At 38.0% G+C, this 19,537-nt stretch overlaps 1 protein-coding gene across 4 annotated transcripts in view; it reads left to right on the forward strand.

Annotated features, from left to right (window-relative positions):
- The window catches only part of PPARG (peroxisome proliferator activated receptor gamma), a 142,353-nt gene that overhangs the window by 102,098 nt on the left and 20,718 nt on the right, over window positions 1-19,537 (forward strand). For all 4 annotated transcript variants that reach the window (XM_045192353.3, XM_053930166.2, XM_024556412.3 and 1 more), the window contains one exon: window positions 13,064-13,263. In XM_045192353.3, the coding sequence (XP_045048288.1) occupies window positions 13,064-13,263 (200 nt within the window). The remainder of the gene's footprint in view (window positions 1-13,063; window positions 13,264-19,537) is intronic.

Genomic DNA, 19,537 nt, shown 5'->3' on the forward strand with positions numbered 1-19,537 from the left:
CAGTCTTCCCAAATATTTAGGCAACTGATGCCTGTCAGTCACCTGAATTTAAAAGTTTCCACCTGTATGACTCAGTACCATAAAAATATAATTCATATGCTTGAATCATATGAATTATATGATTCCGTATGTCTTCTGTATGTCCTGATCAATTGCCCACTAATGTGGGGCAGTACATTGCACGATTGCATAATGATGTAGCCCCAGAGAACAAATCCAAAGCAGTGTGGGCTAAACAATGTATAAATGGTATGGTTAGATAACGGTATATGGTTCCATCTGAAGATAGAACTTGTATTTTGATCATGACGTGTAGACCAAACATCATAGAAAGACTTGATTTCAGCATTTTTCCAATTGGGAACCTAGCTGTTTCTCGAATACCCATTTTCAGCGTTGGGTAGAAAAAGCACCCAGTTGTGGATTGATGTACTTTGGGAGAAATTTTTCGTTTTTCAGTAATTATCAAGATAAACACATACTGCCATGATTTTGGTCATTTAATAATCCGTCAATTTTAGACCATGGGCCAATCTCGCTGATTGCTCCAAAATCTTCTTGAATCATCTCAAGCATGGTCAGCCCAATACCCTGTCCAGATACCTTTGGAGGAAGGCTCCAAAGACAAGTAAAGCAGAAATAAAGAGCTGACTTTCTAGGCTACCCAGAATTAACTTAATGAGGAATGATTACATTAGCTACTGTTTGTTTTATACTTTGAATTAATGAAGCAGGTATCTACAGAATCTTGATAAAAACACTCTTATAGATTAATGTTGCCTCTTCAGTCAAATGGGCACTTACACATTTTTATAGGTTTTTAAAGTATCAGTTTTATTTTCAAGTCCTGCTATCAAAATCTCTGACATTAATCATGTTTTTAAATGTGCCCTTTTTATTTTTAATGAGATAATTTAGTCATTAAGAATTTTAACTAGTCAATATTTCATATTCAGAGATGCTTTTGGTGTATGAAGTAAATAATAAAATAGTGTTGGCTCTGCAGAAAAAATAATCTGATGTAGAGAAGAATTGACTTATGTTAATTATGAGTCATTCAGCTAGGTTTTCCCCTATGCCATTGAGATTTGAATAAAAATTATGTTTTTCATAAATATAAAAATTAGTGAAACCTTAGCTTTGCTGATTAGGATGTCCTATTATATAAATGATGTTTTTTCATTTTTAAAAAAGGCTGACAACTTAAAAAATAATTTCTCAGTGGCTTCATAAAAATTCAGAAAAGTGGTTTCACAAATTTTTGTGGCACTCAGCATTTTTAAGGTAGTTCCTTTCTTCTTTGTGAACAGAAGCTCTGGTGTATATTGCAAAAAAGAAAAACATCAATGGCAAATAAATTTAAACTTCAACATGTTACTCTTTTTTTCTTTAGTCTTCTTTGTGATATAAAGGAAAATTACCCAAATGTTAATTTTTAGGAAAATATAACAGAGTAAAAATTCCTAATGCACATGGCAGGTATGTTACTCAAACCTGCCGGGCCTTCATGATCGTTTACAGTCTAGCCTCCACCACTTTATCCCACTGCTTCTCTTTTCCACGTAAATTTCAGACAAATTGTGTTCTTTGCTCTTCCTGGAAAATGCCTGTGGGCCTCTCTGTACTATGTCCTTCAGTTCCCTATTTAAAAAAAAAAAAAAAAAAAACCTACCTGGTATTCAAAGCCCAGTTCAAATGTCTTCTCTTTCATAAGACTTTAATTCCCCATTCTTCCTCTTCTCTTGTTTCATACCTTTCTCTGACATCACATTGTGCCTTTTTTTCTCCTTTTTTTTTTTTATCGTTCAGCTACAGTTGTCCCCATTTTCCCCTCCACCACTCTCCCCTACTCCACCCATGCGTATACCTCCCACACTGAATCCTACCCCACCCCCCATTGTCTTTGCCCATGGGTCCTTTATACATGTTCCTCGACTACCCTTCCCCTTCTTTTCCCCATTATCCTCCTCACCCTTCCCCTCTGGTTACTGTGCCTTATAAATCAAGGTAGTGATCATATCTGCTAACAAAAACCAAACTACTATAGACAGCAATAAAAAGGATAAATAAAGCTGAGGACAGGGGAAATCAGGGAAATTAATGAGAACTCCAATGATTGTGAGTTCTTATTGTGAACTAAGACATTGGGATGGGTGAGAAGAAATGGAATTGAGAGAAATATCAGAACAATGACCAATGAATATAAATGTCTGCAGGGAGAGAGATTGTCAAGACTATTCAAGGTGTCTGGTTTGGCTGATAAAATGAATTAACCAAAAAAGGAAAATGGGATGAGGAGACAGTTTGGAGGGGGAAATGAAAAGTTTGTTTTTATGTTGTAGTTGAAGTGCTTATGGGATAGCCAACATCCATGTATTAAGGAATCTAGGAAGAAGTGAAAGATAAGAATTCAGATCTCAGTAAAGAGAAGGCAGGAGTCACTGGCACATCTTGTGAGTTAGAGAAACGATCCAACTAGGAAGAACAGAACACAAGTGAAGGAGGGAGGTATGGAAAATAGCATGCAGAAAGAGGAGAACCAGAAAAGCAGAAACCGGCATGAAAAGAGGGTGAAGAATATCAACAGCATTAAGGGCTGGGAGATGCTGGAGAGCACAACTAGAAGAACTTAGAAGAGGCCCCCAGATCTGGCTGTGAAAAAAATTGAATGAGGGACTTCTAAGAGGAAAGTTTTGGTAAGTTTAAATGAGGCAAAAGCTAGATTGCAGTGGGTTAGGAAGTAAATAGTAAGTGACAAATGTAGATGGAGAGGGAGGCCTAGTCTTTCAATAATGTCAGTGGTGGAGGAAAAAATAGCATGAAGGGGAGTACACTAGGGTCAGAACCTTAAATATCTGCTTAGGTGAAAAGGAATGAACTAGTAAAGAGGGGTACATGAGAAAAAGAATAATCTGTGTATATATTTAGGATCTCTTTTATTAGACATGTTCTTTTCATCCTTGCCCCAACCCCCACCCCCGCCCAATCCAGTCTATCTAGCACAACGTTTTGTATCAAATAGGCATTCAATGAATGAATTCAATGATGTCAAGTAAGACTTAAGGGAATCAGAGATTGAATCAGAAGGTAAGGCCACTGTGGTATTTTGTTTACCTCTACTTTGCAAAGCAACCTAGGCAAATGTTTAAATGTTCTAAAATAGTTTGAAAAATGTTATCCCTGCATAGAAATAATACTAGTATTCAGGCTGCTCCTTGTTTTGCTTTAGAGGACCTAGAAAATTATAGTTATTAGGTTACCAAATTCTGTAAAACCTCAAAATGCACAAGGTTTTTTTTCCTCAAGAAAGAGAGGTGGAAAAACATAACTTACTTGGCAAAAGCTATATGAAAAGCAATAGTGTTGTATAAGACTTATTTACATGATAAGGCTTTTGCAAAATAAACACATTAAAAGTGGGGAAACTGACTATGAGACATAACCTTACTACTTGTCAAAAGCTTGATATCATTAAAAATTCACCCCTTAGAAGTCGAAAGACAAAACTATTTTTAATAAAACTTATTTTATTCTTCTATCCTCTTTTGATTTATTTTGAAAATCTGCTTTAACTTATCTTTGTAATTAAGTAGCACTTATCATTGATGTTCCTACAATTAGGTGTTTTTCAAACATGTCATTAATTGTCATTAAGGAACATTAATTGTTTCTAAGATTCAAAGAGTAGGATACATAAATATTCCAGGGGCTTGGAGTTTTTGTGTTCAAGAAATTAGTACTAAACACACAATGCTGAATTTGTCATATGCTAGTAGTTAGCTCCATTCAGTTCAGTAAAAGTGTATTATATAAGCGTATGCTAATATACTTTCACCAGAAATTAACAAGTCTCTACCAAACCTATTCTTGTAGGGTGCATAGTGATTCTGATATTGACAATTAAAAAAAAAATAAGTTACATGAATTCTCTGTACATGATTATCCCAAATATGGCACTGAATGCCAGTTTCCTAGAAGTTGCTCGATGTAACCTGTGCTAGATCTGTAGAACAGACAGAACATCTTTCATTTTCTCAGGGACTCAAAGACTAGACAAATGTGCTTTAAAAAAGAGAGAGCATAGCATGTTCCCCAGTTCTATGTCATAGAGAGTTGTAGAATTTTATAGCTAAATTTAGAACTAATGGAAGGGATATTTAGAGATCTTCTTGCCCAAGTCCCTCATTCTTCATAAATAAAGCAATTGAAGGCCAGAGGAGAAAAGCCACTTAGACAGTTTTTCACTAGCTACAACTAGAAAGTAGCCTGACTACTACCTCAGGTGCTGGGTTAATTCCATCACCTTCCAGAGAGGCTGAAAGTTCTCGCTCAGTGACGCATGGAGCATTTTCCTTCTCTTTTAAAATTAATCAGCAGTGTTAGAAGATTTGGAAAAATGTGTTTGTATGTGAGTACATCAGCCTTTATATTTCTGGTCTCCAGTTTAGAAGTTTCTAAAGAGTCCTAGAAAGTTCTCTTTAAAACTAACATTTTATTTTTTTAATTTAATTTTACTGAATTTATTGGAGTGGCATTGGCTAATAAAATTATATAGGTTTCAGGTGCACAATTCTCTAATACATCACCTGTATATTGTGTTCTGTGTTCACCACCCCCAGTCAAGACTCCTTCCATCACCATTTATTCCTCTTCTACCCTCTTCTACCTCCCCCCTTTTTCCCTCTGGTAATCACCTTACTGTTGTCCATGTCTATGAGGGTTTTCTTTTTTTTCTTAATCCCTTTTTCACCCAGCAGCCCCAGCCCTCCTCCCCTCTGACAGCTGTCAGCCTGTTCTCTGTATCTATGAGTCTGTCTCTGTTGTGCTTGTTAGTTCAGTTTGTTCTTTAGATTCCACATATAAGTAAGATCATATAGTACTTGTCTTTCTCTGACTGGCTTATTTCACTTAGCATAATACTGTCCAGGTCAGTCCATGCTGTTACAAAAGGTAAGATTTGACTTCAGTCAAAGTGGAGGCATAGGGAAATACACCTTGCCTCCTTGCACAACAATAGGAAAAAATTACAACTAGACTACAAAACAAATAATCACCCAGAATTGTCAGAAAATCGAGCTGTATGGAAGTCCAACAACAAAATATTTAAAGAAACCACATTCATCCAGACAGGTAGGAGGGGCAGAGATGTGGAGACACGTGGAGAAGTGCTGAGAAGCACGGAGAGGTGGAGAGGCTCAGAGACACTGAGTGGAGCAGAGATGCAGAACAGGTGGTCCCGTATCCACGTGTGGTGGATAAAAATTGGGAGGGATACCTGGGGAGCAAGGGATCCCAGCCCAAGACCAGACCACCCAACCTAGGCTTTCAGTGCCAGGAAGATAAGTCCCCATAACTTCTGGCTGTAAAAACCAATGGAGTTTGGGGCAGAAAAAGAAACTGCAGGATTCTCAAGAAACCCCTCTTAAAGGACCCACAAAGGACTTAAGACTCATGCAGACCTACCCCTTCTGGGATTCTGCAACAGGGCAATAGTAGAAAGGGCACCAGTAGCATACAGGGAAAAATTGAAGTGACCGGCAATAGGACGAGTACCGGGAGACAGCTTCCTCCCAGGAAAAACTCCAGAGGCCAGGCAGCAGCATTGTCCCCTCTCTGAGCACTCCCCAACACAGAGCCACCACAGAGCTGTGACATAGGTTGCTCCACCCTGGTGGTTACCTAAGACTCCATCTTCCCCATACAATTTACAGGTGCTCTTTTTTATAGTAGGCCACACTCCTAAGACAAGGAGTCAAAGCAGCTCTACACAGCTAATACACAGAAACAAAGACAGGGAGGCTGCCAAATGAGGAGATAAAGAAACATGGCCCAAATGAAAGAACAGAACAAAACTCCAGAAAAAAGAACTAAATGAAATGGAGATAAGCAACCTATCAAATGCAGAGTTCAAAATACTGCTTATAAGGATGCTCAAGGAACTCATTGGGTACTTGAACAGCATAAAAAAGACCCAGGCAGAAATGAAGGTTACACTAAGTGAAATAAAGAAAAATCTACAGGGAACCAACAGTGGAGGGGATGAAGCCTAGAATCAAATCAATGATTTCAAACACAAGGAAGAAAAAAGCATTCAATCAGAAGTGCAAGAAGAAAAAAAGAATCCAAAAAACAAGGATTGTCTAAGGAGCCTCTGGGACATCTTTAAATATACCAATATCCGAATCATAGGGGTGCCAGAAAGAGAAGAGAAAGAGCGAGAAATTGAAAACTTATTTGCAAAAATAATGAAAGAAAACTTCCCTAATTTGGTGAAGGAAATAGACATACAAGTCCAAGAAGCACAGAGTCGCAAACAAGATGGACACAACCACACCAAGATACATCATAATTAAAATGCCAAAGGTTAAAGATAAAGAGGGAATCTTAAAAGCAGCAAGAAAAATGCAGATAGTTACCTACAAATGAGTTTCCATATGACTGTCACCTGATTTCTCAAAAGAAACTTTGCAGGCTAGAAGGGACTGGCAAGAAGTATTCAAAGATGAAAAGCAAGGACCTACATCCAAGATTACTCTAAACAGCAAAGCTATCATTTAGAATGGAAGGGCAGATAAAGAGCTTCCCAGACAAGGTAAATCTAAAGTGGATTCTCACCAAGCCATTATTATTGAAATGCTAAAGGCAATTATATAAGAAAAAGAAGATCAAAATGATGAACATTTAAATGGCAGTAAATTCACAACTATCAATAATTTAATCCAAATAATGAACTAAGCAAACAAGCAGAACAGGAACAGAATTATAGATATGGAGATCATTTGGAGGGTTATCAGTTGGGAGGGGGAAGGGGGACAATCGAGGGAAAGGTGTAGGGATTAAGCAGCACAAATTGGTAGGTGCAAAATAGAGGGGGGGATATTAAGAATAGTATAGGAAATAAAGTAGCCAAAGAACTTATGCACGACCCATGGACATGAACTAGGGGGCAGGGGGTTCCTGGAGGGAATAGGGGTACTGAGTGGAGGAGGGGCAAAGGGGGAAAAATTGGGACAACTGTAATAGCATTATCAATAAAATGTATATTTTAAAACAGGTAAGATTTCTTTTTTATCACCAAGTAGTGTTCTATTATGTAAATTTACCACAGCATTTTTTCATCTACTCATCTACTGATGGGCACTTGGGTTGCTTCCAAATCTTGGCTATTGTAAATAATGTTCCAATAAACATAGGGGTACAAAAATTCACATTTTATTTAGATTATAGCAAACGACTTTTGCTTTGGTATCTCCTAATTCTAGAATTATTTTTTTAGAAATTCTTTTTGGCTATTTTGTTAGGTTGTGGAAAAGCAGGACTAGCAAATGTATTAAGTGACTTTTTGGCTGTTTTTTTATTTTACATTAACTTTTGGGGTTAGAAAAAAGTATTTTCCTAGACATGTAAAAGTTTTGTATATACTTACAGTTTATTATCTGTGAAAATGTAACCAGAACCTAAAACAATATCTGGCACACGTAGACATTCAATACTTATATATTGAGTGAAGAGACAGTATTGTGTGCTCTGTTAAATAACTAAAGTTAAAGAGCAAAAGATTTTTGGTGATTTTTAGCCACCTCTGTTTTATCATATAACTGTTTTTCTCCAAGTTTTACACCAAAATTTCTTCTACTTTTAATATGCCATAATTTTTACAGCATGCTTTCTTTCACAGTCACTTTCCCAAACCTCCCAATGTACATACTTCTTGTTTTATGTTCCCAGACTTGATATTTTGGAGTTTAATTCATCAAGCTTTTATTATATACCCACTATGTGTATTTTGTTGCACTCAGAAGCAAAGATGAGAAAACCTGGTGCTTACATAGTTTATGTTCTAGTAGAATAACGAACATAAGCCCACACAGTAGTATACACAGTAGCATGGTACTAGTTTGATACATAAGCTAATATATTTATACAACAGGAACCCATCATTTAGGAAGCTTTTTCTAAACTGTCCCGAACCCAAGTTTTTGATACATTTCTCACCGGATAAAGGGATGGCATATTAAAATTTCCTATAAAAGATATATAATTTTATAAGTTAACATGTGATTCTAATATGCTCTGCCTCTCCCCTACTCCCCAGTCTTCAACCAAGAACTACTGATGTAAAGGAATAAACAGTATAAGGAAGCACCTGATTGGATTGGCTTCACGGAGGATTTTGAAGGAATCTGCTATCTAGGGGTTTTTTTTTTTCCTGTCTTATTTCAAAACATATACTAGGACTTAACAAGTGCCAGACATTTCATTAAGTGCTAAGTATAAAATAATGAGCAAGGTTCCTGCCTTTTTGTAGATTATATAGCAGGAGAGAAAAGAAAACATTACAGATAATTATTTTGATCTGTGCTATGCAAGAGAATACAGTAGGTAATGAGGGTATATCCTGAGGGACTTCATGATCATGCCAGAGGGTTGGGGAGACTGCAGTAAAAATGTGAGCAGCCATTCATTGCCCATCCCTGCGGAACTAAAAAGAAAGAGAATAGGGAAAAGGGAGTAGAGAGACAAGATTTTTGACCAAAAAATATGGCAACTTGAAGGGGTCATATGCAGAGAGTATATTTACCAAATGGATACAGGCTAATGTAATTTAAAGTTCTCCAGACTGAGAGGTAAGATCTCTTCTCTTCTAACTCAGAGGTCCCTAAGGAGGCCCATACAACACAATAGTTGTATCAGTTGGTTACAAAGCTTACTTAGGGTCAACTGAAAGGAACTTACGAATTTGAGACTGAAGGGTGCAAAGCAATTTCTTCTTTAACAAATTCAAAATAAAATTCAGTAAGTACTCAGGAATGTGTTCATGTTCTTTTATGTCTATGGTAGAAATGCTACCTTTAGCATAATAATGTATAGCAAGGTACCATCCATTTATTCATTTCCTGTATTCAACAATCATTGAGCACCACCAATAAGTGCTAGAGATATAAATTAATACAACAGTCTCTGCCCTCAAAGAGCTTATAGTCTAGAGAACAACACTGTCATAAAAAGCACATCACAATGATACCATATAATAAGTGTAATAGTAGAGCTATGCACAGGGTAATATTGGATATGTCCTTATTGTCAAATGTCCTTATTATGGGAAAATACAAGGAGTCCAGTCCTTATCACAGGAAAGTGCAAAGACTCCAGAGTGTGGCCCCAAAGTAGCATTAGTCAAAACAATATTTTTTAATATATTTATTGATTATGCTATTACAGTTGTCCCATTTCTACCCCTTCACTCCATTCCATCCTGCCCACCCCCTCCCTCCCACATTCCCCCCCTATAGTTCATGTCCATGGGTCATGCATATAAGTTCCTTGGCTTCTACATTTCCTATAAAATTCTTACTCTCCCCCTGTCTATTTTCTACCTACCAGTTATGCTACCTATTCTCTGTACCTTTCCCCCTCTCTCCCCCTCCCACTCCCCTGTTGATAACCCTCCATGTGATCTCCATTTCTGTGGTTCTGTTTCTGTTCTAGTTGTTTGCTTAGTTTGCTTTTGTTTTTGTTTTAGGTGTGGTTGTTAATAACTGTGAGTTTGCTGTTGTTTTTACTATTTATATTTTTTATCTTCTTTTTCTTAGATAAGTCCCTTTAACATTTCATATAATAAGGGCTTGGTGATGATGAACTCCTTGAACTTGACCTTATCTGAGAAGCACTTTATATGCCCTTCCATTCTAAATGATAGCTTTGCTGGATAGAGTAATCTTGGATGTAGGTCCTTGCCTTTCATGACTTCAAATACTTCTTTCCAGCCCCTTCTTGCCTGTAAGGTCTCTTTTGAGAAATCAGCTGACATTCTTATGGGAACTCCTTTGTAGGTAACTGTGTCCTTTTCTCTTGCTGCTTCTAAGATTCTCTCCTTCTCTTTAATCTTGGGTAATGTAATTATGATGTGCCTTGGTGTGTTCCTCCTTGGGTCCAGCTTCTTTGGGACTCTCTGAGCTTCCTGGACTTCTTGGAGGTCTATTTCCTTTGCCAGATTAGGGAATTTCTTCATTATTTGTTCAAATAAATTTTCAATTTTTTGTTCTTCCTCTTCTCCTTCTGATTCCCCTATAATTTGGATGTTGGAACATTTCAAGATGTCCTAGAGGTTCCTAAGTCTCTCCTCATTTTTTTGAATTCTTGTTCCTTCATTCTTTTCTGGTTGGATGTTTCTTTCTTCCTTCTGTTCCAAATCATTGATTTGAGTCCCAGTTTCCTTCCCATCACTGTTGGTTCCCTGTACATTTTCCTTTGTTTCTCTTACCATAGCCTTCATTTTTTCATCTAATTTGCGACCAAATTCAACCAATTCTGTGAGCTTCCTGATTACCAGTGTTTTGAACTGTGCATCTGATAGGTTGGCTATCCCTTCGTTACTTAGTTGTATTATTTCTGGGGCTTTGATCTCTTCTTTCATTTGGGCCATTTTTTTTTTTTTTTTTTTGTCTTGGAGCGCCTGTTAAATAAAGGGGAGGAGCCTTAGGTGTTCACCAGGGCAGGGTAATGCTGGCCACTGCACTGTGATGCTGTACATGGGGGAGGGGCCAAGAGGGAGCTATGGCGCTTGCTCCACTCTCTGCCAGATTTCAATCACCCCCTCCACTACCCACAATCACACTGGGCCCCTCTGGTGCTGATTCCCGAGTGGGTGGGCTTGTGCACACTCTAGGCCCCTGTGCGTCTCTCCAATGAACTCTCCTGTGAGGCTGGGAGTTTCTTCTGCTGCTGCCTCAACCCCCACGGGTGTTTTCTGTCAGAGGTTTGAGATTTTATTTCCCTGCGCTGGAGCCCTGGGTTGCTCAGTCTGCTTCACTCCCCCACCGTTCCTCCCAGTTTATCTATGCAAGAGTGTGGGGTCGCAGGGTCTGCCAGCCACCACCTTGTGGGGTCTGCTAGCTGCAGCCTGGCCTGCCCCGTTCCACAATCCACCACCTCGCTGGGTCCGCCAGCTGCCACCCTGCCACGAGTCCTCTCTGCCCCGGCTGCCCATCTCCACTCCTCCTACCGGTAGGATGAACGTTTCTTCATCTCCTTGGTTGTCGGACTTCCATATAGTTCGATCTTCTGTCAGTTCTGGTTGTTCTTTGTTTTTAAATTGTTGTTGTCCTTCTTTTGGTTGTGTAAAGAGGCACAGTGTGTCTACCTACGCCTCCATCTTGGCCGGAAGTCCCTAGTCAAAACAATATTTTGCATATCATCTAGCAACTCCACTTCTAGGCATTTATCTAATGAAAAAAAATTCAAAAAGATATCCTCACTCCCATGTTCACTGCAGCATTATTTATAAAAGCCATATAAAAGAAGGAACTCTTGCTATTTGACAGTGTAGCTGAAACTTGAGGGCATTATGCTGAGTGAAATAAGTCAAACAGAGGAAGACAAATACTGCATGATTTTACTTGTATGTGGAACAATATATACAAACCTATACAGCAAAAACCCTAACTCATAAATACAAAGGACAAATTGGTGGTTACCAGAGGCAGGGAGTCAGGGCAGTGAAATGGGTGAAGAGGGTCAAAAGGTACAAACTTCCAGTTACAAAGTAAGTAAGATCTAGGGGTGTTAGGTACAGCAGGGTAACTATAGTTAATAATACTGTATTGCACATTTAAAAGTTGTTAAGAGAGCAGATCTTAAAGGTTCTCATCACAAAAGAAGTGTGTAACTATGCATGGTGATGGATGTTAACTAGACTTATTCTGGTGATCATTTCACAATATATACAAATACCAAATCATTGTGTTGTACACCTGAAACTAATATATTGTTATATGTCAATTATAATCTCAATTTTTTTAATGTTAAAGCTTTAAATAAAACAGCATGTGCAGCACATGGAACGAGGTATGATAACTTTTAAAAATTAATTAATAATAATATTTTGCCAATAGTGTTGGTAGAGAGGAAGAAAAACACATTTGAGTTGAAAGAGTTTCAAACACATGATATTTTTCCCTCAACCTAGGACTTAAATATCTCTCTTAATTGCTCCTCTTTGCCTTTCTTTCTTTAGTTTTCTTCTGTTTTCACTCATCTTTACCCCCACAGGAAGCCAAATGCTAAGGAAGTTGTCTTTTTGACAAACAGCATTAGGTGGTACTTCTGGAGAGTCAGGGGGATAATTATGGCTTTTCTCCACTAAATATAAAAGTACTCTCAGCCTAATAACATGAAAGAAAGCACCATCCATATTTTTTTTACTTTTATTTTATTGATTTTAGAGAGAGAGGAAGGGAGGGAAACAAAGGCAGAGAAACATTAATGTGAAAGAGAAACATCCCTGATTGATGTTTGGGGCTCACATACATACCCCAACCAGTACCAAACCCACAACCCAGGCTTGTGCCCTGACAGGGAATTGAACCCGTGACCCTTCGTCAACAGACGATGCTCCAACCAACTGAGCCATACTGGCCAGGGTCATCCATATTTATTTATAACGGACAAAACAGATAGTGCAGATTCCCTGAGAACAAAGCCTGTGTCTATACAACATTGAATTCTGCACAACTCCTTCCTTTAATTTGTGAAACATGTTGATGAGGTTCTTTTAGCACCTGACTTTATGTCAAGTGCTGGGGATACAGAGATAAATAAGACATTGACCCTGGCCTTCAGGGTGTTGTTCTAGAGTGAGACAAATAGACATGTAAAATAAATAATTGAAGTACAGTGTGAAATTGCTATCATTGAAGTTTGCATGAAGGGCTGTTGGAATACTGGGGAAGGAATAATAAACTCTGCTTGAAGAAATCAGAGAAAGCCTCACAAAGATGACATTTGAATTAGGTCTTGAGGGATGAGTAGAAACTGGTTTCACCTCCCTGGCAAGATCGTGCATTACTTTTTCAAATTAAAGAAATGAACAATTTAATTTTTACTGATAGGCTGTTTGCTGTGAAGTAAAAAGATGAGCAAAGTTGTAGATAGAAACCAGGATTTGAGATTGGTGAAGGGAGAAGGGGCTTCAGTCTATGGGCACTAGTGCTATGAGAAAACAGTATGCATTAGGAGCAGCAATATTTCAATGATTCATTCTGTCATATCTCTTCCTCTATAGCCATCAGGTTTGGGCGGATGCCACAGGCTGAGAAGGAGAAGCTGTTGGCAGAGATCTCCAGTGATATCGACCAGCTGAACCCAGAATCTGCTGACCTCCGGGCCCTGGCAAAACATTTGTATGACTCATACATAAAGTCCTTCCCGCTGACCAAAGCAAAGGCGAGGGCCATCTTGACAGGAAAGACAACAGATAAATCAGTTAGTTCTCTTCTACCATCTTCATTTGGGGTGGCTGGGTTTATTTTTGTTGTTGTTGTTATTTCCTTTGAGGAAATGATTAACCATGTTACACACACACATGCAGAGTACTGTTCAGCTGTTGGCTGTTATATACTGTAGGCTGAGTCTGAAGCACAGGAAAGGAAATGTCTTCAGATAGGATAAGTAAACATTATTTTGAAAAGGGAAAAAATCCGTCAAGTTCTCCTACTACTGGTACTTCGCTGTGTATAATGCGCACTTTTTTGCCCAAATTTTTGAGGGAAAAATAAGGATGCACATTATACATGGGTATAATGATTACCTACCCTGGGTATAATAATTCCGTGTATAATGCATACAAAACCGTGGGTGCACATTATACATAGCAAAATACAGTAAATTCTTCAAGAACAGTATTAAACATATGCAGGTCATCTTAACTTCAATGAATGGCCAAGCCCCCTTCATCCACCACCCTCTTTCAGGATCCATTTTTCTTGCCATGAAAATAACTAGTCACAACTACATTCATTCACTCAGCCCTGCTTTCTGGACCTAGATTTGGAAAAGATATTCAGTCTCATTATTTTATCTTTTGGGAGAACTACTAGAGATGCCTCTTAAGAAATTCCACATTGGGCAGAAAAATACATTCCAGATATGCTACCTTTCTTTCCTTGTAGCACTCTGTTGATAATTCCTGGGTAACTGGAAGCATCATCCTTTTATATGCATGTATGAATTATCTTCTGTGAGGCTCGGAGCCACGTGGGCTACTCCAGCAGAGAATCTAGTGGATTCTCAGGCATCTGCAACCTCATTGATTACCATTGTTGAGAGAACCCAGAATGGATTACAATTATAATTGTTATTGAGTCAAGTTTTCTAAAAAGTAGAACTCTTCCCTGATAGGAAGCTGAGAAAGCAACATGGAATCATATTAAAACAAAATATAATTATACCTGAGTTCTAGTCCTAATTCTGCTGTCAGCTTACAGATGGGTCACATCTCTGTACCTCAGTTTGCACAGGCAGGGTCTGACTTTCATTGTAATGTCTGCAGTGTGTCTTCGGGTAGTAAGCCACAGAACACATTCATAAGACACCACCCCAGCCCTTGATAGGCCTTTTATGTTATCATTTATTTTCAGATGAACACCTCTTGGAGAGCTATGCACATATGTCAATTACTTGACATATGTGTATAACGTTTCCTTACTTGGTTATATTTTTTTGGAAAGTTTGATTACCCTTTAATGTACTTTTATAATGCTCTTAAGATGTCATTTTTTCCTTTTAGCTAAACCATAAGAGTAGAATCAGCTAATCAAAAGAGAAAACTCCTGTGGTATATTCCTGTATAAAGAGCCAAATGCTAGAAGTACAAGGAGCTTTCTGACTGCAAGAGAGGTTTTTGATACCTTAACAGTATTATACCTGTATCCAGTTCTTTACAGTTTCAAAAAATCTTACAAATTCATATGTTCAAGTCATATGACCATCTTATAGCTCCTATTATTACCCTCTTTTTAAAGATGAGGAAATTGATGGTTAAACATTTTGACCTGAGATCACACAGCATGTGGAAGAACCAGGACTATAATGCAGGCCTTCTGACTACTACTTCAGTACATTCCGGGCATGAGGTTTCCTCATGGAAGCTAGTATTTCCCATTGGCTAGCAATGAGCCAGGTTGCCCTGTACACTAGGAAAGTTTCACCTTGGGAAAACATTCTGAGTTATGATTTATTTTTACCAAATTTTAGAACAGCAGGAATTTTCAACCTTGTTCTACTATCCTAGTATATTCACAGTTGGACAAATTACGTTGTGCTGTTTTGCTCCTCCGGAATTACAGTGATTAGGACTGTCTTCTGCAGACTTCTACAGACTATAAATCATATAGTAAAGCTAAGTCTGTATATTCATTAAATGAAAAAATTGGGGTAAAACAAAAGCAAATGAAGACTTCTACATAGATGATTTAACTATGGAAAAAAGCTGTGTTCATTTAAAGGGAGAGAAATAAAAAGAAAGCTAGATTGATGTGTCTAAAGAAGGTTAACAATGGGCAGATCACAACAGCTTGATGAGAGCCAGTGAGGGATAGGAAAGTGGAGGATAGAGCCCCAGAACTGGGGAAGGAGTGATAACTGGGAAAGAGCCCTAAAACAAACTGTTTACACCACAGCTTTCCCTCAGGCCCTTTAGTTTCCAGGAACTGCTTTCTCACCTATTCTTTATCTCTCAGTCCAGACCTGCAATCCGTGCTGGAAAGCCTATCGATTTAATTGTGCTTGGAAGATAGGAGGAAGGCAGTTTAAAAAAATCCTTTTTTTGTTTTCCCCAGTAGTCAAGAATTTAAATTTACTCCACCAGTGGCCAACACACTCTTTGTGTTACTGAAGGGCACAAAGCCCAATCCACTGTAAATCACTTTAAAACTTCACACCAATTGATTCTTTGGTCTAAATTTTTCAGTTAAAAATAAGATAATTGCAGGCACTTTATGAGATAAATAGGTATTAAGCTATTTTAAGAGAAAGGGCTGCACAATGCTTGATTATAGGCTTTTCAAGTTCAGAGGCCAAATGTTTGTCATTTTTTCCCCTATAACTGTAACTGTGCTTCCCCCATAAAAGTTACTTGGGATCTATTTACTTAATTGAATTAAAAACTATTGCCTATGCCTTTGAAATTCTGGACTTTCAACAGAGGGCCTCTAACTAGCCTAATATTTGCTTACCAAACTGGACATCATTAATGATCTGGATAGAGGCAGAATTGCCTCTTGTTAGGGTCTGGAAAGACAGACTGGGCCAAATTAAAATAATCCATTCCCTGATTACACAAAACTGAAATAGAATTGTTTGGCTCTCTCTTTTCTCCTTATCTTGCAAAATCAAATTAAGCACTGGTGGAAAGAAATAGTTCAGAGAGGAAGATGGGAGAGGGGAAAAAAATCCAAAATGTGATTTCCAAGGAGACTAGAGATTTGTTTTTTATCTTACATGGTCATGTTATTCATTTGATAGCATCTTTCTCAGGGGTGTTATATTATCTCTTGGCCAAGACTTATGAAAGTTAAGATTTGAATTGATTGAACAAGTTTTGCAGAAGTATGGACTCTTGGGAGGGTGGGGGATGTGAAAAAGTGGCTGTGGCTCGTGCAGTAGAGCAGTTTGGGTCTCATTATACACCCTGATGAACTGATGTCATTAGTGTTGGTTAGGCCAAGTCTGGGATAGGCTGCTCAGTGTCGTGGATGACCAGTTACCAGGAACCTTTGGAAAGGAAATGACTTTATCGAAGAAGCCATTCTTTAAATTTATCTTACTGCTCAGTTTAACCATTGCTTATTCATCTCATTTATGGAATGCCTGCTAATCTTTCCTCTCGTGCCCAGCACCAGCATTTGCCTGCAGGCCAACCAGGGCTTCTCCCTTGCCAACTTAACTTCCTTCTCCCGTATCTTATTCCCTGGTGCTGTTTGCACCTTTCAAAACAGATAAATGGACAGACAAATTAAATGTTCCTGCTCCTCTCTGATCTTTTTAACTTTAACTGTATCGTTGGAATATGATGTACTTTTCAGTTCATGCCTAAAAAAAATAATAATAATGCTTGGGAATTTTAGGCTCAGGGCTAGGGAAAGGTAGGATATGGAATCACCAAACATGGATCATGGGAGAACTTTAGGAGCAATGGGCCTCTTAGCCACCCTAAAATAGGAATGAACTGACTCTCCCACAGTCTATTTTCCGTTAAATGGCTTGTTCCAGCCCAGGACCCTTCTTTAAGAGATCCTACTGAACTCTGAAACTGTGACTATGCTAGCGCTGGGGTGCTGTGTTTCCTGAAGGCCGTTTGAGAACTGAATGGACTTTGGAAGTTCCCAGTGTTTGACCATTACCCTGATGTGATGATCACACTGGGTGCATCATTGTCACATGATCTCATGTTTGTTGCTGAAAATAAACAGAGAGTGGTTTTCAAAAACCATTTTCAATGCCACTGTTTACCATAAAACAATAAACAGAAAAACTCTTGGTGTTCCTGCCAACTTTTCCCTCCATATCTGAGAGATGGTGAGGCCCTGGCTGCGCCCTCTCCGCAAGTAAGGATAAAACTTGTTATTTGTACTGTATTGGACTTTGCATCCCATTACATTGCTTACGATAGGTACATGCAGTGTCACTGTTTTTATAATTACGAAAGCAAACAGTGCCATTGTAAAAAGGGTTTTCCTAAGTAGTGTATGAAATAGGAAACTACTGATTAATAAAACCAATAGATAAATGTAAACTTCTGTGAAAATAGTCTGTACTCTTTAAATTTTTCTCATTCTAAAATTTACAGGGTCCATCAAATCTAATAACTCAAACTATTGGAAAGATATCTGTGCTTCTAAATCTTGAACAAAATTGTCCCTTTCCCTTGTACCTGTGGCAAAGCCTGAGTGAGCCAGTATTTGCTCTCCTGAGTAGGAAGATAACAGACAAATCCTCAGAGAAAAGAGACCACGGAGCCCCACTATAAAAAAAGAGCAGGATGGCAGTGCTGTTTTGTTTCAATGGTTACTAAAGAACTTGGGCTCCTAAGATTATTAATTCATATATAATATTAGTAAAATAAATTCCTCTATTGCCAGGACTGTCAGGAATAGCTAAAAACATAATATATCTGAACAATAGTATTATTTCAGACAAATTAAAAAGGTAATATTCTATATAGTTAAGAAGAAAAGTACCTGGTTTTTTTTTTTTCTTTTTTCATGATTAGATTCAGTTGGTCAATACCCTTGTTTGCCTGCTGAGTAATGTTTTGGCTGGCAATTGATGGTTTTTAAAGAGCTGTGTTTATCTGCTAGTTCATTAGAGTGTGACTAATTCTTCCTATTAGGTTTTCATTTGTCTTAAATCTCTAAATCATGTAGGAAAATGGAATTACATTTAAAAACTTTTAAACTCAACTTCAATCACACACAGCACTTAACTAGCACCTCTGGGGTGTGAGAGTTCAAAAGGCACTGCCTCCAAGATCTCAGCAATCGAAGAGCTTCAGTTCCCACTTCCTCTCAGAATACTCATTTTATTTCAAAAAGAAAATGTGGGAAAGTCATGTAGAAAGGAATAGAAAGAGAAATGAACTAAACCTGAGTCAGATCTAGATCTAGTTCTAGTTCACGTTTGTTATAAATAGCTATTTGACTTTGGAACATCTCTTGGCTTTTAATTTATTCATACCTAACTAGAGAGTAATGATGTAGGTTATTTCTGAAGACCCCCTTAGTTCTATAAATCCCGTGGTTCTCAACAAGAGGAAAATAGGAATAACAGGGACAGAAACCAAGTTAAGGAAACCCAACCAACACATTTCGGATTAACATTCACCCAATATTGCTAATCGAAGAGACCATGTGTGTCTAAAAGAATTAAAGTCAGTCAGTATAAAGAGAAAGAAGGAAACAAAATGAAGAAGATGGGCCCTAAGAATTCCATTTCTTTCCTTAACCTTTGCTCTAATTTGTCAGGAAAAAAACCCTAAGAATATCAGGAGAGCCCCACCAGATGAGGCATGCATGTTTCCAGGCCATTTTTAACTCTTACATAGCCAAGTAATTGTTTGTGAAAGGGTAGAGTTGTCACTACCAATTTCACTCTCCCAAATGGTAGAAATCACTGGAACAATCTATGCTTTATTAGTTGACTTTCTCATTTATCTCCTTCATCTTGCTATTTTGTTATTCAAGAAGCTATAAACTTGGAGCGTTCATGTATAATCCCTTTCATAGCTTCTCTTTAAAATGCTAATATTATTGGACTACTATGAAACATTATTGTTCTGTTTCCCCATTATTAGCCAGCTTTCCCCAGGACTTTTGTGTTTTAGAGAGCCATGCAATAGATCTATAACTAAATTTAATTATCCATATAAAAAAATACCCTTAATCCCATCCTGGCTCTGATATGTAGAGCCATTTTTTTAATCAAAATATATAAAAATAAAGTACATTTGATGTATCTTTTCAAAGAAAACTTATCTGTAATTTCCCCTCACAGGAACTGTTTCTTCTCTGGAAAAACATTGTGTTCAAGTACAATTTTTTTCATTTCATCCTCACCTTTTTCTGGTCTATCCAATATAGGAAGAGTACCAGTATCATAATGGCCAGGGGCAGCGTCATCAGAGAGCTAATGAAGCTTAAGCTTCAGGGGCCCGCCCTTGCACAGAGCCCCTTTGAATGCTCTGGGAAGAACCTGTACATTT

This window comes from Desmodus rotundus, chromosome 8 (assembly GCF_022682495.2).
Source record: "Desmodus rotundus isolate HL8 chromosome 8, HLdesRot8A.1, whole genome shotgun sequence".
Lineage (NCBI taxonomy): Eukaryota > Metazoa > Chordata > Mammalia > Chiroptera > Phyllostomidae > Desmodus > Desmodus rotundus.